This window comes from Eleutherodactylus coqui, chromosome 4, assembly GCF_035609145.1.
Source record: "Eleutherodactylus coqui strain aEleCoq1 chromosome 4, aEleCoq1.hap1, whole genome shotgun sequence".
Classification (NCBI taxonomy): Eukaryota; Metazoa; Chordata; class Amphibia; order Anura; family Eleutherodactylidae; genus Eleutherodactylus; species Eleutherodactylus coqui.
In genome coordinates, this window is record NC_089840.1 from 154,708,625 (window position 1) to 154,730,550 (window position 21,926).

Genomic DNA, 21,926 nt, shown 5'->3' on the forward strand with positions numbered 1-21,926 from the left:
TACTGCTGCTTGTAGAACATAGGCATTCTCATGTGGGGGTGATAAATACATAAAATACCATATTGTCTAGCATTCATTTCAGCGTGTACAAAAACAAATCCACCTTTGGGATCTTTACCGGAGTTTATCGGATTCCATCATAGAGTACAATGAACTAAGAGAGAAACACCCCAGAGAATGAGGTGTGAAGGGAGTGACAAGACCATTGAATCCATGGTTTCCTCAAACAATCTATTCTTCTAGAATCAGGTGTGTCTCCTGTAAACCAATTATGTAGGAATTAAATTGGCTAATATAAGAGAATACTGCTGTCCTTTTAGCTGGGGTACCTAGATCTCGCACATTTCATGTCATACGTTTTAAAGGGGTTGTCCCGCGAAACAAAGTGGGGGTATACACTTCTGTATGGCCATATTAATGCACTTTGTAATGTACATTGTGCATTAATTATGAGCCATACAGAAGTTATTCATTTACCTGTTCCATTGCTAGCGTCCTTGTCTCCATGGTGCCGTCTAATTTTCAGCGTCTAATCGCCCGATTAGACGCGCTTGCGCAGTCCGGTCTTCTTCTTTTCTGAATGGGGCCGCTCGTGCCGGAGAGCGGCTCCTCGTAGCTCCGCCCCGTCATGTGCCGATTCCAGCCAATCAGGAGGTTGGAATCGGCAATGGACCGCACAGAAGACCTGCGGTCCACCGAGGGTGAAGATCCCAGCGGCCATCTTCGCAAGGTAAGTAAGAAGTCACCGGAGCGCGGGGATTCAGGTAAGCACTATCCGTTTTTGTTTTTTTTAACCCCTGCATCGGGTTTGTCTCGCGCCGAACGGGGGGGCTATTGAAAAAAAAAAAAACCCGTTTCGGCGCGGGACAACCCCTTTAATGACATATATGATATATATCAGAATTGAATAATAGGATATTACTAGAGATGAGCGAGCATACTCGTCCGAGCTTGATACTCGTTCGAGTATTAGGGTGTTCGAGATTCTCGTTACTCGTAACGAGCACCACGCGGTGTTCGGGTTACTTTCATTTTCTTCCCTGAGAAATTTGCGCGCTTTTCTGGCCAATAGAAAGACAGGGAAGGCATTACAACTTCCCCCTGCAACGTTCAAGCCCTATACCACCCCCCTGCAGTGAGTGGCTGGCGAGATTAGGTGTCACTCGAGTATTAAAATCTGCCCCTCCCGCGGCTCGCCACAGATGCATTCTGACATTAATTCAGGGAAAGTGGTATCTTGGTGGAGCTGCTATAGGGAGAGTGTTAGGAGTATTTTAGGTTTCAAGAACCCCAACGGTCCTTCTTAAGGCCATAGAAATCGCAGATCGCACCTATGTGCGATCTGCGATTTCTGTTCTCTTCTCTATATGCGCTCAATGGGGCAGGCGGCAGCAGCGCCGACCCCATTGAGAACATATAGAAGACAAATCATTCTTCTCTGCCACAGCTGTTACAGCTGTGGCAGAGAAGAACGATGTTTGCCCATTAAATTCAATGGAGCCAGCAATACAGCAGGTTCCACTGAAAGCAATGGGCTGCCGGCGTGCGCGGGATGAATTGTCGGGAAGGGCTTAAATATATAAGCCCTTCCCTGCAAGTCATCCAGAAATGTGTTACAATAAAAATATATACCGGCGTATAAGGCAACGGGGCGTATAAGACGACCCCCCAACTGTCACCTTATACGCCGGCAATACAGTGGAGCAAAGAATAAAAATCATTACTCACTTCTTCTGACGTTCTGCAGTGCTGCTGCAGGCTGTCGCTCCCTCCTGGTTCCCGGCAGAGCATTGATTTCTCTACGAAGGGCTTTAAATCCCCATCTCACGGAGGTCCTCCGCACGACTCCCCGCTGTCCCGATGCTTCGGGTGCCGTAGCCATCCTTCTGCGCATGCGCGCCAGGCGGCATTACGTCAGCCGATGCGCAGAAGCCCCGGCGGCGCGGGAGACTTAAAATCTCCTGGCTCCTGTAGGTAGCCGGGAGGCAGGAGATGTCAGCGGGGACTGTGGTGAGCTGTCCCCGGTACCGCGATCGCCGTTATACAATGGATAACGACGATCGCAGAAAAGTGAAAAAAAGCGTAAAAAAAGAAAAGTTTCACCTCCCCTCATGGATCCGATCCATGAGGGGAGGTGAAAATACTCACCTCAGGTCCGCCGATGTCCTCCGGCCGGTGTCGGGACCCCCCGCTGGCTTCTGCGATGTGCCGATGCGGCGCGCATGCGCAGAAGCCGGCGAGCCCGGCAAATTCAAAATCTCCCTGCACCCGGCTGTCACAGATAGCCGAGTGCAGGGAGATATGACTGGGGACCGCTGTATGTGGTTTCCAGTCATATGATCACCGTTATCCATCAGATAACGGTGATCATATAAAGTTAAAAAGTAAAAAAAAAAAAAAAGTTAAAAGTAAAAAAAAGTTTAAAAAGTTAAAGTTTCATCTCCCCTTATGGATCGTATCCGTAAGGGGGGATGAAATTACGTACCCAAGGTCCCGGATTTGTTCCCTGGTGGGATGTTGATCCGCGGATCTTACCCCAGCTTCGGCGCATGCGCCCGTCAGCGTGATGGCGGACGCATGCGCAAAAGTGAAATATTGCCCAAGAAATATAAAATCTCCCTGCTGCTGGCTACAAAAGGTAGCCAAGAGCCTGGAGATGTCACGGGGAGCCGCGGTATGCGGTTACTGGTCACGTGATCGCCGTTATCCAATGCATAATGGCGATCACGTAAAAGTTCTTTAAAAAGTGGCAGTTTCATTTCCCCTCACCGATGCAATCGGTTGGGGGAGATGAGACATCTTCTCGGAGGCTTCTGCATTTGAATCCAGATGCGATAATCCTCCATGGACCCTTCCGGCTGCTGCGCATGCGCCCGCCGGCAAAATGCCGGACACATTCGCAGGAGCCGGGAAGCCCAGGAAATGTTAAATCTCCTTGCTCCCAGCGACCAACGGTCGCTGAGTGCTTGGAGCAGTGACCGGTGGCCTCGCTGAGCGGTCCCCGGTCACGTGATAAAGTAGCGATCTAACATTAGGCCGGTCACGCGTGACCGGAGAGGAATTACAGGTTCTGCATGTGCTTGGTCAGTGGTAATCCACGGATCAATCGCATGCATTGGATTACACAATTCCCCCCAATTAGCGGGTCGGAATTACGTAATCCACTCGCAGAAACAGAACACAGCATGCTATATTTTACCACGAATATCTGTGACCTAGAGCCCTTTGTGCTCTATGACCGCGGATATACCCGCACCCCATATGCAAACACATTGTGTACGGGCTGCGGGTACCCGGGTCATCTCTAAGCGACGGCACGGGAAATGCAAACAAAAAACCGCCTGTGTGAGTAGGCAGTTATGCGCAGTACATTACGCAACCGTACGCAGGGTCACAGCCGGGCTCACAGCTGGAATCCGCTGCAGGCCTCGGCAAGCGGATTCCGCCTACGGCTACGTGAGCCCGGCGTTATTCAGACCGCTACCTGTAATCCGTAATTTACAAGAAGCCCCGGGAACGTTCGTCTTCCTGCAGTTCCAGGAGCAGCTTGTTGAGCGCCTTCTCTGTGAGACCGCTGCACCGCAGCAAGATTACAAAGCCTCACAGCGCCACTTTCTACACCCCATCCCCGCCGCTGAGGTTACGAAATACCCCCCAAAATACATGAGAGGAGGGGGGGGGGGATACCCGGTTTTCTTGCCCCATGTGCCCAACCCAACCAGCCTCCGTAATTACCCCTGTCTTCGGACATAAAACGCAGTTTATATTATTACCTTTATCTAATATTTAGGGAATGCCAAAAATGGGGATGGCCGGGGGATGGGGGGGATTATTTTTAGGAAGTCAAATTTTTTTCCGTATAAGTGGGCAATGGGGCCTGGAATTTATTCAGTTCTGCCCTGAAATCCAGCGGGCATTCCCTCCATTATGGGCCTAGCCATGTGTCCTGTAAGTAGATTAGGACCACAATGGGTATGTTTCTGAACACGGGACAAACGGGGGTATCCATTTTGGGGTGAACGTCTTCATTCCTATGTACACTGTACAAAAAAACAGTTTTCAAATTGACAAAATTGCCAAACAAATGAAAATCGTAATTTTTTCCTTTTGCTTTGCTTAGATTCATTCAAATACTTTGGGGTCAAAATATGCAGGACACCCCTAGATGAATTTGTTAAGGGGTCTAGTTTTTAAAATGGGGTCATTTGTGGGGGTTCTCTATCGTTTTGGACGCTCAATGGCTCTACATGTGGGCAATTGGGACTGGAATTTATTCCGTTGTACCCTGAAATCCAACGGGTGCTCCTTCCATTATAGGCCTAGCTATGTTTCCTTTAAGTAGATTAGGGCCACAATGGGTATGTTTCTGAACACGGGACAAATGGGGGTATCCATTTTGGGGTGAAAGTCTTCATTCCTATGTACACTTTCCAAAAAAAAAACAGTTTTTAAATTGACACAATTGCCAAAAAAAATGAAAATCATAATTTTTTCCTTCTGCTTGGCTTAGATTGATTCAAAAACTGTGAAGTCAAAAAAGTCATCATACCCCTAGATAAATTCGTTAGGGGGTCTACTTTTCAAAATAGGGTCACTTGTGGGGGTTCTCCATCGTTTTGGTCACTCAATGGCTCTACAAGTGGGCAATGGGGACTAAATCTCCTTCAAGCAAAATTTCTGTTCCGAAAGCCACCGGTTGCTCCTTTCATTTTGGGCCCCATTGTGCATATAGACGTAATACTAGGGCCGCAATGGGTATGTTTCTGAGCACAGGACAAACAGGGGTATCCATTTTGGGGTGCAAGTCTTCATTCATATATGTGCGGTACAAAAAAAATTGCTTTTAAAATGACAGAATTACCAAAAAAATGAAAATTGTAATTTTTTTCCTTCGGCTTGGCTTCGATTCATTCAAAAACTGTGAAGTCAAAAAAGTCATCGTACCCCTAGATAAATTCGTTAAGGGGTCTACTTTTCAAAATGGGGTCACTTGTGGGCGTTCTCCATAGTTTTGGTCACTCAATGGCTCTACAAGTGGGCAATGGGGCCTAAATCTCCTTCAAGCAAAATTTCTGTTCCGAAAGCCACCGATTGCTCCTTTCATTTTGGGCCCCATTGTGCATCCAAACGTAAGATTAGGGCCACAATGGGTATGTTTCTGAGCACGGGACAAACAGGGGTATCCATTCTGGGGTGCAAATCCTAATTTTCATGTGTACTATAGAAAAAAGTCCTGTCTTTAAAATGACATATTTGCAAAAATATGAAATTTTTGTTTTTCTCTTCTAAATTGCATTGACTCCTGAAAAAAAACTGTGGGGTTAAAATACTCATGACACCCCTCAGTGAATACGTTATCATTTTGATTCCTATGAGCCTTTCCAATCTTGGATTGGTGTAGGAAAACAAAGTGTTCCTCAAAATGCTGAAAAGTAATGTTACATTTGTACGTCTCCTAAATGGTTAAAAAAAAAAAAAACGAACGTTTTTCCAATGTGCGCCCAAAATAAAGTAAACGGATGGAAATATAAATCTTAGCAAAAATTTCTATATTATGTTTGCACATATTTGAGATATTGCAGTTGGAAATGTGAAAAAATGACGATTTTTTCAAAATTTTCCCAATTTTGGCGCTTTTAATAAATAAACACAAATTCTATCGGTCTTTTTTTTCCACCTAAATGAAGTACAATATGTGGCGAAAAAACAATGTCAGAATCGCTTGGATATGCAAAACCTTTCTGGTCTTTTTCCATGCTAAAGTGACACGTGTCAGATTTGCAAAATTTGGCCTGGTCATTAAGGCGTAAACAGGCTTGGTCACTAAGGGGTTAAGAAAGTTTCTGGCGTTAAACCTTCCACTCTCTCCGGCAGACCAGTGATACGAAGATTATTTAGTCTCAGATGGTTTTCCAAATCATCTGCTTTAGAATGACATAGGTTGGCTTTTTTAATTTCCGTTTATATATTATGGACAAAAGTATTTGGACGCTGCATGTTTTTCAGAAACAGCGCCTTATTATTCTATTTAGTAGTGTGTAGGCCCTCCTATTACAGAAGCAACATGTCAAGGCATACTTCCCACAAGTTCTCTGTAACTGGGGCAGGAATAGCTTGCCATTCCTCATGCAAGGCTGTGAGAAGAGATTGTTGTGAAAATGGGTGTGGGTGCCGGTGTCATAGCCGTCACTCCAATTCGTTCCACAAGTGCTCGATCGGATGAATGAATAGTAATTATAAAATGAGCAGCTTTTTACCCATGCCCTTCCCAGCATAGCGTTCGTCAAACTCAGTATTTGCATATTTTCTGATTTTCTGCAGTGTCCAAATACTTTTTACTGTATAGTGTGTGTGTACGTATATATAGATGTGTGAGCTAGTGTCACCTTGGTTAGTTATTCTTTTCTATCTCAGGCTTCTTTACTCTTTCTCCTCTGATGGTTATGTGATCTCAATTCTGACTAGCTCAGAATAACTTGTTCAGTTTCTACATAATTTCAAAGAGAAAAAGGTTTCTTTCCGCGCTCCTGCTGTAGATCTTCTTGTTAAAAACGAAACAAACTGTCGTAGCAGACAGTCTTTTTATATAATAATAATAAATTTATTCCACAACAAAAGAAAAAATTGCATGCAAGAAAACTACTTGCAGCGGTAATTGTACAACACGTTTCGGCGTTCTTAAACGCCTTTTTCAAGTATACGAAGTACGAAGTACGTCTTTTAAATAGCATGTCTTACCTTATGGAGGTGGGAGTTGCAGGTGCTCGGCGCGCGTCTCCGTGTCGTGTCGCTCGGGCGCATTATCTGAGCATCATAGCTCTGTAACGGAGGAGGTGTTCCAGCGCAAATATGCGCTGATCCCGAACGTAAACTTTAAAGATTTTTTTGGATTTCATCAGATTTGGAGGTGTGGAGTTCATTGTTAAAAAGGGGAGAAGTGGGTCTACTGATTGTATTGTCTGAGATGGCCGTATCACATTTGTGTCTGATGATTTCGTCACCGGATCTAATGAGATTAGATCTGATGACCCGTTTTCTAAAAAACTCGGAGGGGAATCGGCTAAAGAGGAATTCAATAAATAATTTTCTACTGGATGTACGGTGATTTTAATGGGGGATGAAATAGTGACTTTCTTTTTTCTTTTTGAACTATCATCTATCGATTGGTTTTTATTAGAGATGAGCGAGCACCAAAATTCTCGGGTGCTCGTTACTCGAGACGAATTTTCCGCGATGCTCGAGGGTTCGTTTCGAGTAACGAACCCCATTGAAGTCAATGGGCGACCCGAGCATTTTTGTATATCACCGATGCTCGCTAAGATTTTCATTTGTGAAAATCGGGGCAATTCAAGAAAGTGATGGGAACGACACAGCAATGGATAGGGCAGGCGAGGGGCTACATGTTGGGCTGCATCTCAAGTTCCCAGGTCCCACTATTAAGCCACAATAGCAGCAAGAGTGCCCCCCCCCAACAACTTTTACATCTGAAAAGCCCTCATTAGCAATGCATAACTTAGCTAAGCACCACACTACCTCCAACAAAGCACAATCACTGCCTGCATGACACTCCGCTGCCACTTCTCCTGGGTTACATGCTGCCCAACCCCCCCCCCCCCCCCCGCACGACGCAGTGTCCACAGCGCACACCAAACTGTCCCTGCCCAGCCTTCAGCTGCCCTCATGCCACGCCACCCTCATGTCTATTTATAAGTGCGTCTGCCACAGGAAAAGCAGGCACACACTGCAGAGGGTTGGCACGGCTAGGCAGCGACCCTCTTTAAAAGTGGCGGGGCGATAGCCCACAATGCTGTACAGAAGCAATGAGAAATCCAATCCTGTGCCACCTCCATCTGGAGCTGCACACGTGGGCATAGCAATGGGGAACCTATGTGCCACACACTATTCATTCTGTCAAGGTGTCTGCATGCCCCAGTCAGACCGCAGTTTTTTATAAATAGTCACAGGCAGCTACAACTCCGCAATGGGAATTCCGTGTGCACCCACAGCATGGGTGGCTCCCTGGAACCCACCGGCGGTACATACAAATATCCCATTGCATTGCCCATCACAGCTGAGGTAGTATTGTCATGTTTAATGCAGGTGGGCTTCGGCCCACACTGCATGCCCCAGTCAGACTGGAGTTCTTTAGAAGTGGAAACAGATGCATTTACAACCATGCTGTGGACCCACAGCATGGGTGGGTGCCAGGAAGCCACCGGCGGTACATTAAAATATCCCATTGCATTGCCAAACACAGCTGAGGTAGTAATGTCGTACTTAATGCAGGTGGGCTTCGGCCCACACTGCATGCCCCAGTCAGACTGGGGTTCTTTAGAAGTGGAAACAGATGCATTTACAACTCCCTGTGGACCCACAGCATGGGTGGGTGCCAGGAAGCCACCGGCGGTACATAAAAATATCCCATTGCATTGCCCAACACAGCTGAGGTAGTAATGTCGTGCTTAATGCAGGTGGGCTTCGGCCCACACTGCATGCCCCAGTCAGACTGGGGTTCTTTAGAAGTGGAAACAGATGCATTTACAACTCCCTGTGGACCCACAGCATGGGTGGGTGCCAGGAAGCCACCGGCGGTACATAAAAATATCCCATTGCATTGCCCAACACAGCTGAGGTAGTAATGTCGTGCTTAATGCAGGTGGGCTTCGGCCCACACTGCATGCCCCAGTCAGACTGGGGTTCTTTAGAAGTGGAAACAGATGCATTTACAACTCCCTGTGGACCCACAGCATGGGTGGGTGCCAGGAAGCCACCGGCGGTACATAAAAATATCCCATTGCATTGCCCAACACAGCTGAGGTAGTAATGTCGTGCTTAATGCAGGTGGGCTTCGGCCCACACTGCATGCCCCAGTCAGACTGGGGTTCTTTAGAAGTGGACACATGCAGTTACAACTCCGTGTGGACCGACAGCATGGGTAGCTCCCTGGAACCCACCGGCGGTACATACAAATATCCCATTGCATTGCCCATCACAGCTGAGGTGGTATTGTCATGTTTAATGCAGGTGGGCTTCGGCCCACACTGCATGCCCCAGTCAGACTGGGGTTCTTTAGAAGTGGAAACAGATGCATTTACAACCATGCTGTGGACCCACAGCATGGGTGGGTGCCAGGAAGCCACCGGCGGTACATAAAAATATCCCATTGCATTGCCCAACACAGCTGAGGTAGTAATGTCGTGCTTAATGCAGGTGGGCTTCGGCCCACACTGCATGCCCCAGTCAGACTGGGGTACTTTAGAAGTGGACACATGCAGTTACAACTCCGTGTGGACCGACAGCATGGGTGGCTCCCTGGAACCCACTGGCGGTACATAAATATATCCCATTGCAGTGCCCAGCACAGCTGAGGTAATGTCAGCTTTAATGCAGGTGGGCTAAAAATTAATTTGATTACACTGTAGGCGAGGGCCCACAAAAATTGCTGTATCAACAGTACTAATGTACCTCTGAAAAATTGCCCATGCCCAACCAAGAGGGCAGGTGAAACCCATTAATCGCTTTGGTTAATGTGGCTTAATTTGTAACTAGGCCTGGAGGCAGCCCAGTTAAAATAAAAATTGGTTCAGGTGAAAGTTTCAACGCTTTAATGAGCATTGAAACGTATAAAAATTGTTTAGAAAAATTATATGACTGAGCCTTGTGGGCCTAAGAAAAATTGCCCGTTCGGCGTGATTATGTGAGGTTTCAGGAGGAGGAGCAGGAGGAGGAGGAGGAATATTATACACAGATAGATGAAGCTAAAAGGTCCCCGTTTTGGATGGTGATAGAGAACGATGCTTCCATCCGCGGGTGCAGCCTACGTATTGCTTAGGTATCGCTGCTGTCCGCTGGTGGAGAAGAGAAGTCTGGGGAAATCCAGGCTTTGTTCATCTTGATGAGTGTAAGCCTGTCAGCACTGTCGGTTGACAGGTGGGTACGCTTATCCGTGATGATTCCCCCAGCCACACTAAACACACTCTCTGACAAGACGCTAACCGCAGGACAAGCAAGCACCTCCAGGGCATACAGCGCAAGTTCAGGCCACGTGTCCAGCTTCAACACCCAGTAGTTGTAGGGGGCAGAGGCGTCACCGAGGACGGTGCTGCAATCGGCTACGTACTCCCTCACCATCCTTTTACAGTGCTCCCGCCAACTCAGCCTTGACTGGGGACCGGTGACACAGTCTTGCTGGGGAGCCATAAAGCTGTCAAAGGCCTTAGAGAGTGTTCCCCTGGCTGCGCTGTACATGCTGCCTGATCTCTGCGCCTCCCCTGCTACCTGGGCCGCGGAAATGCGCCTTCGGCCACTAGCCCTGTCGGATGGGAAGTTTACCATCAGTTTGTCCACCAGCGCCCTGTGGTATAGCATCATTCTCGAACCCCTTTCCTCTTCGGGAACGAGAGTGCATAGGCTCTCCTTATACCGTGGATCGAGCAGTGTGTACACCCAGTAATCCGTAGTGGCCAGAATGCGTGTAACGCGAGGGTCACGAGAAAGGCATCCTAACATGAAGTCAGCCATGTGTGCCAGGGTACCTGTACGCAACACATGGCTGTCCTCACTCGGAAGATCACTTTCAGGATCCTCCTCCTCCTCCTCCTTCTCTGGCCATACACGCTGAAAGGATGAAAGGCAAGCTGCATCTGTACCCTCAGCAGTGGGCCAAGCTGTCTCTTCCCCCTCCTCCTCATGCTCCTCCCCCTCCCCCTCAACGCGCTCAGATATAGACATGAGGTTGCTCTGACTATCCAGCGACATACTGTCTTCCCCCGCCTCCGTTTCTGATTCCAAAGCGTCTGCCTTTATGCTTTGCAGGGAACTTCTCAAGAGGCATAGCAGAGGAATGGTGACGCTAATGATTGCAGCATCCCCGCTCACCATCTGGGTAGACTCCTCAAATTTTCCAAGGACCTGGCATATGGCTGCCAACCAGGCCCACTCTTCTGTAAATAATTGAGGAGGCTGACTCCCACTGCGCCGCGCAAGTTGGAGTTGGTATTCCACTATAGCTCTACGCTGCTCATAGAGTCTGGCCAACATGTGGAGCGTAGAGTTCCACTGTGTGGGCACGTCGCACAGCAGTTGGTGCACTGGCAGATTAAACCGATGTTGCAGGGTCCGCAGGGTGGCAGCGTGCGTGTGGGATTTGCGGAAATGTGCGCAGAGCTGGGGCACCTTTCCAAGCAGGTATGACAAGTGGGGGTAGCTTTTCAGAAAGCGCTGAACCACCAAATTAAAGACATGGGCCAGGCATGGCACGTGCGTGAGGCTGCCGAGCTGCAGAGCCGCCACCAGGTTACGGCCGTTGTCACACACGACCATGCCCGGTTGGAGGCTCAGCGGCGCAAGCCAGCGGCCGGTCTGCTCTGTCAGACGCTGCAGCAGTTCGTGGGCCGTGTGGCTCTTCTCTCCTAAGCTGAGTAGTTTCAGCACGGCCTGCTGACACTTGCCCACCGCTGTGCTGCCACGACGCGTGACACCGACTGCTGGCGACGTGCTGCTGCTGCTGACACATCTTGATTGCGAGACAGAGGTTGCGTAGGAGGAGGAGGAGGGTTTAGTGGAGGAAGCATACACCCCCGCAGATACCACCACCGAGCTGGGGCACGCAATTCGGGGGGTGGGTAGGACGTGAGCGGTCCCAGGCTCTGACTCTGTCCCAGCCTCCACTAAATTCACCCAATGTGCCGTCAGGGAGATATAGTGGCCCTGCCCGCCTGTGCTTGTCTACGTGTCTGTTGTTAAGTGGACCTTGGCAGTAACCGCGTTGGTGAGGGCGCGTACAATGTTGCGGGAGACATGGTCGTGCAGGGCTGTGACGGCACATCGGGAAAAGTAGTGGCGACTGGGAACCGAGTAGCGCGGGGCCGCCGCCGCCATCATGCTTTTGAAAGCCTCCGTTTCTACAAGCCTATACGGCAGCATCTCTAGGCTGATCAATTTTGCAATGTGCACGTTTAACGCTTGAGCGTGCGGGTGCGTGGCGTCGTACTTGCGCTTGCGCTCAAACTGTGGCGCTAGCGACGTCTGGACGCTACGCTGAGAGACATTGCTGGATGGGGCCGAGGACAGCGGAGGTGAGGGTGTGGGTGCAGGCCAGGAGACGGTACTGCCTGTGTCCTCAGAGGGGGGTTGGATCTCAGTGGCAGGTTGGGGCACAGGGGGAGAGGCAGTGGTGCAAACCGGAGGCGGTGAACGGGCTTCGTCCCACCTTGTGGGGTGCTTGGCCATCATATGCCTGCGCATGCTGGTGGTGGTGCCTCCCCAGCTGATCTTGGCGCGACAAAGGTTGCACACCACTGTTCGTCGGTCGTCAGGCGTCTCTGTGAAAAACTGCCACACCGTAGAGCACCTTGACCTCTGCAGGGTGGCATGGCGCGAGGGGGCGCTTTGGGAACCAGTTCGTGGATTATTCGGTCTGGACCTGCCTCTACCCCTGGCCACCGCAGTGGCTCGGCCTGTGCCCACACCCTGACTTGGGCCTCCGCGTCCTCGCCCGCGTCCACGTCCTATAGGCCTACCCCTACCCCTCAGCATGGTGTATTAGCAGTAGTGCAGAAACAGAACGCTGTAATTAAATGTGCCGCTTATTGGCCTGTGGTTGGAGGCTGACTTCATTTACGGAACCCCAGAAAATAATTTGGCGCAAGCCTGCTGTAACACTTAGCTGGCTGCGTATTTATTTGGAGAACTACTACCCCCAGCACACACGGACCCAGAACACTGAGCACAGTGACAGGCAGGCCAAATAGATTTTTTTTCAAGATTTTTTTCCAAAGGACCACTGCGTATATTCAATCTATAATATATGTCTTCTGTCCCTGATGTGTGTGTCACGGAACTGCAGTGTTGCACTGTTATTAACTGCAGCAGACCGGTGATTTCAGAGCCAGGAAATAATTAGGCGCAAGCCTGCTGTAACACTTAGCTGGCTGCGTATTTATTTGGAGAACTACTACCCCCAGCACACACGGACCCAGAACACTGAGCACAGTGACAGGCAGGCCAAATAGATTTTTTTTCAAGATTTTTTTCCAAAGGACCACTGCGTATATTCAATCTATAATATATGTCTTCTGGCCCTGGACTGTGTGACGGAACTGCAGTGTTGCACTGTTATTAACTGCAACAGACCGGTGATTTCAGAGCCAGGAAATAATTTGGCGCAAGCCTGCTGTAACACTTAGCTGGCTGCGTATTTATTTGGAGAACTACTACCCCCAGCAGACACAGACCCAGAACACTGAGCACAGTGACAGGCAGCCCGAATAGATTTTTTTTCAAGATTTTTTTCCAAAGGACCACTGCGTATATTCAATCTATAATATATGTCTTCTGGCCCTGCCTACACAATTCTCTCCCTGGAGTATTACTGCAGGGCGCAGTGCTCTGCACGGACGATATACCCAAAAAAAAAAAAGTGCAACACTGCTAAAAGCAGCCTCCACACTACTGCACACGATTAGATGTGGCCCTAAGAAGGACCGTTGGGGTTCTTGAAGCCTACACTAACTCCTAACGCTCTCCCTGCCTCCACACTTCTGTCCCTGGACTATTACTGCAGGGCGCAATGCTCTGCACGGCCGATATACCAAAAAAAAAAAATGTGCAACACTGCTAAAAGCAGCCTCCACACTACTGCACACTGTTAGATGTGGCCCTAAGAAGGACCGTTGGGGTTCTTGAAGCCTACACTAACTCCTAACACTCTCCCTACTGCAGCTCCAACACGATACCACTGTCCCTCAGCTATCTCACAACGCATCTGAGGCGAGCCGCGGGAGGGGCCGATTTTTATACTCGGGTGACACCTGATCTCCCCAGCCACTCACTGCAGGGGGGTGGTATAGGGCTTGAACGTCGCAGGGGGAAGTTGTAATGCCTTCCCTGTCTTTCAATTGGCCAGAAAAGCGCGCTAACGTCTCATAGAGGAAAGTGAAAGTAACCCGAACATCGCGTGGTACTCGTTACGAGTAACGAGCATCTCGAACACGCTAATACTCGAACGAGTATCAAGCTCGGACGAGTACGTTCGCTCATCTCTAGTTTTTATCTTTTGGGTGAGTGGATAAGTTTAAATCTATCGCTTTATTATTAGCCATAGGAGAAAATTCTATTAGTAATGGGGAAGAGGAATTAACAGGTGTTCTGGGTATTAAATCTCGTTTAGGAATAGTGCTAAATGTGGTCATAGGTGCATTAATTGTTGTAATTCTCTTGTCCTTGTTTTTATTTTTATTTTTATTGTCTTGTTTATCTGGCTTCAAGATTGTGTTGCATATTTGGTCTTCTTTTTTGGATAATCTTTCAAGGCTATTAACCCCTTAATGACATGGCCTATTTTGGGCTTAAGGACGCAACAATTTTTGGCTGATTTTCTTCTCCATTTATCAAAAGTCATAACTTTTTTATTTTTCCGTCGACGCGGCCGTATGAGGGCTTGTTTTTTGCATGGCGAACTGTAGTTTTTATCGGTGCCACTTTTGGGTACATAGACTATATTGTAAAACTTTTTTTTTTTTTTTTTTTATGATAGCAGGGAGAGAAAACGCATCAATTCTGCCATAGATTTTTTAATTTTTTTTTTACAGCGTTAATCATGCAGCACAAATGAGACATTCCATTTTTTCTGCGAACCGGTACAGTTACGATACCAAAATTCTTACATTTTTTTTAGGTTTTCCCACTTTTCTGCAATAAAAATACTTTTTTTGGAAATCTTTTTTCTATTCTAAATTGCTGCATTCAAAGTCCTATAACTTTTTTATTTTTCAATGTATGGAGCTGTATGAGGGCTTATTTTTTGCGAGACGAGCTGTAGTTTTTACTGATACCATTTTGGGGTACATATGGCTTTTTTTTATCACTTTTATTGCGTTTTTAGTGAGGCAAAATGCTAAAAATTAGCATTTTGCCTCAGTCTTTTAGCGTTTTTTTTAGCGTTTTTTTGCGTGCACAGTCAAAAGCATGTGCAACTTATTGTACGCATTGTTACGGACGCGACAATACCAAATATGTGGGGTTTAATTTTTTTTTTACCTTTTTTATGCTAATCTGAAAAAAAGCATAAAAAAGGGGGTTTTTTTACATTTGTCTTTTTTTTACATTTTTCTTTTCTTTTTTTTACATAATTTGAGTCCCTCTGAAGGACTTGCAGCACTGTGCCTATGATCGCTGTCATAAGGCATGGCAGAGCTACTGCTCTGCCATGCCTTATCGCTTATACAGCGATCATAGGCATAGGCAATACAGGACGCCAGTGTCTGGCATCCTGTTGCCATGGTGACAGGCCGGGCTCTCGCGATGACATCGCGAGTTCCGGCCGGAGACACGGAGGGAGTCCGCTCCCTCTGTGAACTCTTTCCCTGCTGCGATCTACTTAGATCGCGGCAGGGAAGGGGTTAACAGCCGGGGGCGCATCTCCGATGTCCCCCCGCTGTTGCAGCGGGACGCCGGCTGTGACTGACAGCCGGCTCCCGCTGCGAGAGAGCGCGGGATCTTATGTGATCCCGCGCTATCTCCAGGACGTAAGTTTACGCCCTGTTGCGGGAAGTACCCCGCTGCCAGGACGTAAACTTACGCCCTGCAGCGGGAAGGGGTTAATTTGTGGTTGTTTATTAAAATTTTTGTTTTTATTTGTTAAATTATTTTTATTTTTTGAGTGTATGCAAACTAACGGTACGGCGATGGAGACGAAATTTGCCCCTAGTTACGCCAATCTTTTTATGGGATATTTTGAACGGATTATTTTTAATGACAAAAGAATTGTATTTTTTAGACGTTTTATAGATTACATTTTATTGATTTGGGAAGGTGAAATGGAAGATCTTAAAAAATTTGTTTCAGCGATAAATAATAATCCCTTTAACCTTAAATTTGAACACAATCTGAGTAAAACAAAGGTAATATTTCTAGACCTAGTAATATCGTCAGATAAGGGCCACATAGAAACTAGTACCCATTTCAAAAAAACTGATTGCAACAGCTTCCTCAAATTCTCTAGCTGCCATAAGAAGGAATGGAAGATAAACATACCTTACGGACAATTCAAAAGAATCCGCAGAAATTGTTCATCAATAAGTATGTATTCTTCCCAATCACATGTTTTGAAAGAGCGTTTTAAACAAAAAGGATACCCGGCCAATTTAATTGAAGCTGCTTATATAAAAGCACTTAACAATCCCATTTATCCAGTCAAAATTCCTCTTAAAAAAGAGACAGAGAATAAAAAGATAGATTCAGAAAAAAACGTTTTATTTATAACAAAATATAACTCTAAATTTACCATGATTGAAAAAATAATGAAAGATAATTGGAATATTTTATTGAAAGACCCAATTTTAAACAAGGAAATACAAGAGAAACCGAAGGTGATTTATCGCAGAAACAAAACCATACAGAATGTACTAGCCCCATCTAATCCTCATAAAAAACTAAACAAGGAAGTTATTAACAAACCTTTAGTGACAGGAGTATACTGTTGTGGAAGGAAAAAATGCAAGTGTTGCAGTAATATCACGCATGGAAGAAAATCAGTATATTGCCCAAAAGAACAAAGAAACATCAAAATAAATCAATTTTTAAACTGTTGTTCTAAATTTATCATATACTTGATAGAATGGCCATGCGGACTGCAATATATAGGACACACTACGAACACTTTAAATATAAGGGTTAACCATCATAGGTTTAATATAACAACAGGCCATTCTAAACACAGCGTTTCACGCCATTTTTCGGAGAAACACAATAAAAATCTAAAAGACATGAGAATAACTCCATTAGAACAAATTCACACTCTCTCTTTTGCAAAATTAAGAACACGAGAGATGTTTTGGATTTTTAGAATGAACACTTTAACTCCGTTTGGTCTTAATGAGGTTTTAGAGACATTTTAAATATCATTTATTGTTATTTATTAAATATGTAGTTTTTAGTATCTATTTCAAACAGAGAATATATTATTATTTTATATATTTTTCTACATACTAACTCTTGTGTCTATATTGGGTCCTTTTGTAGGTGTATTTTTTTATGTATATTTATATTAGATCTATCTACATATTATTCATAACATTTAACATGCATGTATTTTTTTTGAGAACCTGAGTATTAGAATCCCATTATGAAGTTTATAGTCATTTAATCTTTTTTATAGCATAGTTTATAATTTTAATTAACTGATATTGATATTTGGCATAAATAACTTGAAGAATTAACACTGCATGATTCCTTTGGAGGTTGGAGTCTGCATCAGTAAAGCGCTAGACCAGGAGCTACGCATTCAGTGCTCCTTCCTTCCATACTACGGAGTTTACGTTAGAGATCAGCGCACATTTGCGCTGCAACACCTCCTCCACTACAGAGCTATGACGCCCAGTCCGGAGTCTGCTTCAGCAAAGCACTAAACTGGGAGCTACACAATTAGCGCTCCTTTCCTCTACACCACGGAGTTTACGTTCGGGATCAGCGCATATTTGCGCTGGAACACCTCCTCCGTTACAGAGCTATGACGCCCAGATAATGCGCCCGAGCGACACGACATGGAGACGTGCGCCGAGCACCTGCAACGCCCACCTCCGTAGGGTAAGACATGCTATTTAAAAGACATACTTTCAATCTATAGTTATACTTGAAAAAGGCGTTTAAGAACGCCGAAACGCGTTGTACAATTACCGCTGCAAGTAGTTTTCTTGCATGCAATTTTTTCTTTTGTTGTGGAATAAATTTATTATTATATAAAAAGACTGTCTGCTACGACAGTTTGTTTCGTTTTTAACAAGAAGATCTACAGCAGGAGCGCGGAAAGAAACCTTTTTCTCTTTGAAATTATGTTCATTTAACCCATTGAGGGAAGTTTTTCTCTCGCTGGGATTTTCTTATTCCGGCGGCTCTCCTTCATTATTGGAGGATATCTGGAGTTTCTTCACATTTACTACAGGCACACTCGGACCACAGGTGCAGGCAGGGTGTCCCTAACGGTTCACGGGGACCCCGCTACACACCAGGTGAGTTATTTCAATCATTCATTATATGGTAGCGCGGATCGGTACTTTAATCTCGTTCAGTTTCTAGTAAGTTTTCATGCACCCCTATTAAGTGACTGATGATAATCACACTGCTCCTGTCACACAGTTATAATAGAGGAGATAACAGCTCACTTCTCTGATTGCATACTTAAGGTTTATAGCTTATTTAGGCGAATATAAGGTAATGATAATTAATTTATGCTAGAGGGGCTGCAGTAAAAGTTTATTTTCTTAGTAAACAGGTATGTTAAATCCCCTCTCCAGGTCTCCTACGTAGCACCGTTAGCAGTCTAGCATAGCCTGAGAGAATCTATTCCATTGTAATATTAGCTTAGGAAGTTGTATCTACATCCTAAGACATGAAAGGTCAAATGCTGTTTATATATATATACATACACACACACACACACACACAGGATTAGTACTGACCTCCTGAGTCTTGCGCCTCAACACTATTTCTTGTTGTCGCTTCTGAGATTCTAGAGCTCTGATCTGGAGCTGTGAATGCAAACAAAATTAGTCTGAATTTATGTTCTTTAAAATGGTTTAAACATTAAGTATTCCCAGAGGTGTGCCCAGGTTTTCTGCTGCCAGAGGCGAACAGCAAACTGGTGCCCCCCCTATTTTTTTAATCATATGTGCAGGCAGTCTGACCTTTAAACAAACAACACAGCAATTCCATATTTTCCAATGCTGACAGACTAGATGCATGTCATCAGGTCCCTGAAGCTCTATGGAGACGTGGGACTTATGCGCTGGAAGCCTTCTTATTACACATGATAAAAGTAGAGGAAATACAAATAATTAGCATTCTAATTAAAAGGTCATTGTGAGGAGGCTGGAAGAACCGGGAGCAGTGCTCTGAGCTCCCGCCCCCTCTCTGCCTCCTCTCCACCCCCGCTCCACCCCTCTGCACTATTTGCAATGAGAGGAGGTGGGGTGGGGCTAAGTTCCAGGAATTAGCTCCACCCCCACCCCGCCTCTCCTCATTGCAAATAGTGCAGAGGGGCGGAGAGGGGGTGGAGAGTTGGCAGAGAGGGGGAGGGAGCTCAGAACACTGCTCCTGGCTCTTCCAGCCTTCTCCCACTACAGAGAGGGACGCCGTATACCGGCTGGCGTGAATACGCGGCCGATATACAGTCGTCTGAATAAGACCTTATGTTGCTCCAAAGGAAGCCAATTTCCCCATCTGCATTCCTCACCTGTTGTCTATGCTGCTCCTTCTTCAGCTGAGAAATCTCCCTATTCCTCTTGGATTCCACAAGTTTTCTTCTCTGCTGCTCTTCACGCATCTGTTTCACAAGGACAGCCTAGAAATGAAGAGAATTAAAGTTTTATATTTGAAGCACAGCTCCACTTACTGACCATCTGGCATAGTGCAATGCTTCTGCACGCCGGACAGCATAGTGTCAGCCATACCATGCCCGATAAATTGGTATTGTAGCCATGCGCCCCAGGAGTCGTGGTAAGGTTACTGATGGGCATGTAGGAGTTCTGCACCAAGCAGATGGTCAGATCATGCAGGAGAACAAAAAGATGGTCACTGTTAAAACATAGTCTAAACGTCAGTGGCTCTGTATGTTTAAGGCCTAATTCAGATGGATGAATGCGAGTTTTGCCTGAAACATAGCAAGTCCTATTCTTGTCCAGGATCCGGACAACAATAGGATATGCAACAATTTTTTTTCCCCATGAATCATTGGTCTGTGTTTAATAAGCACTCATGAGTGTAGTCCCATAGGCTATAATGGATCTGTGTGCTGTCAGTGAAATACATGGACAGCACAAAGACTAAAATACGGTTGTCTGAATAAGACCTTGAGTAAATAAACAGTAATTTAGGAATAAAAGACATGATGTGCAGAGAAAAAGAAATAAGGAAATATATTGTAGTAGAGCGGTCTAAGATGCATTCTGTTATATAGAAAACAATCAGCTAAAATAATTAATAATAAGGCACAAAGAGCCACATACAAGATCCAAGGACCTTCATCACACCAACAGCCATTCATCTGGATGGTTGCTACTTTAGAGTAGCCGCACCAACTTTAATTTAAAAAAGGCTTGCTTCTATTAGACACACTATAACTACTCTAGAATTGCTGGGCATATGGTGTTAACACACTTGAGAATCCACTTGATATTCATTTATCACAAGTAAATACTGTAGATAAATCAATGCATGAAAACCAAAATAGAGTAGGTAGCTCCTATATCTGTGTTAGGGTGGACACCCACTAGCATTATCACAAAATGCTTTAAATGGGGCCGGTAGCAGCAGCAGCGCCAGTGCCATTGAAAGCATAGGGAGTATATGGTTCACTTCTGCCACAGCTGTGAAAGCTGTGACAGCTGTGGCAGGAGTTTCCTTCATCCCTGTGGAGACCAGGGGCTGAGCTCTCAGCCAATTAGCACAGCCCTTTCAGGAGGCGGGGACTTTTGAGCCAGCCGGAGGACGCGCCTGAGCAGCAGAGAGGTGAGTATATCATTTTTTTTTCACCAGCTAGGGATGATTTTCAGGGAAGAGCTTATATTTTAAGCCCTTCCCCTGAGAATCATGCTGCAGGGGTTGCCTACCACCCACTGCTTTCAATGGGGCTGGCAGCAGCAGCACCAACACCAATGAAAGCAATGGGATAGCATCCTGAATTTCAGCTGAGGCCACTCTCACACCTGTGTTGAGGTCAGTCCATGTCAAGCTGCTCTCACACCTGTGTTAGGATCAGTTCAGGTGAGGTCCCTCTCACACCGGCATAAGGGTTAGTTCAGTTGAGGTCCCTCACACCTGCATTCGGGTCAGTTCAGGTGAGGTCCTTCTCATACCTACGTTAGGGTCATTTCACATGAAGTTCCTCTCACACCTACATTTGGGTCAGTTCAGGTGATACTGCTCTAACACCTGTGTTAGGTTCAGTTCAGGTGAGATCCCTCTCACACCTGTGCTAGGGTCAGTTCAGGTCAAGTCGCTCCCACACCTGCATTAGGGTCAGTTCAGGTGAGTTTGCTCTAATACCTACATTAGGGTCAGCTCAGGTAAGACCACTCCCACAGCTGTGTTAAGGTCATTTCAGCTGAGGCCACTCTCACACCTGTGTTGAGGTCAGTCCATATCAGGCTGCTCTCACACCTGCGTTAGGATCAGTTCAGGTGATGTCCCTCTCACACCTGCATTCGGGTCAGTTCAGGTGAGGTCCTTCTCACACCAGTGTTAGGGTCATTTCAAATGAAGTTCCTCTCACACCTGCATGTGGGTCAGTTTAGGTGAGGCTGCTCTTACACCTGCATTGGAGTTGGTTCAGGTGAGGCTTCTCTCACACCTGTGTTAGGGTCAGTTTAGGTGAGGCTTCTCTCACACCAGCTTTAGGGTCAGTTCACGTAAGGCTGCTCTCACACCTGCTTTAGGGTCAGGTTAGGTGAAGTCCCTCTCACACCTGTATTCGGGTCAGCTTAGGTGAGGTCCCTCTCACACCTGCATTAGGGTCAGTTCAGGTGAAATTGCTCTCACACCTCCATTAGGACCAGTTCAGCTTAGGCAGCTCTCACACCTGCATTCGGGTCAGTTCAGGTGAGGCTGCTCTAACACCTGTGTTAGTGTCAGTTCAGCTGAGGCTGCTCTCATATATGCATTAGGGTCAGTACAGGTGGGGTCCCTCTCAGACCTGCATTCAGGTCACTTCAGGAGAGGTCCTTCTTAAAACCTGCGTTAGGGTCATTTCAGGTGAAGTCGCTCTCACACTTGCATTAGGGTCAGCTCAGGTAAGACCACTCCTAGAGCTGCGTTAAGGTCATTTCAGCTGAGGCCACTCTCACACCTGCATTGAGGTCAGTCCATGTCAGGCTGCTCTCACACCTGCATTCGGGTCAGTTTAGGTGAGGTCCCTCTCACACCTGCATTAG

General features: G+C 46.3%; 1 protein-coding gene across 1 annotated transcript in view; it reads right to left on the bottom strand.

Annotated features, from left to right (window-relative positions):
- The window catches only part of LOC136626544 (kinesin-like protein KIF21B), a 2,048,083-nt gene that overhangs the window by 1,338,884 nt on the left and 687,273 nt on the right, over window positions 1-21,926 (bottom strand). The window contains 2 exon segments of the mRNA XM_066601598.1: window positions 18,459-18,527; window positions 19,232-19,339. Of these exon segments, the coding sequence (XP_066457695.1) occupies window positions 18,459-18,527; window positions 19,232-19,339 (177 nt within the window).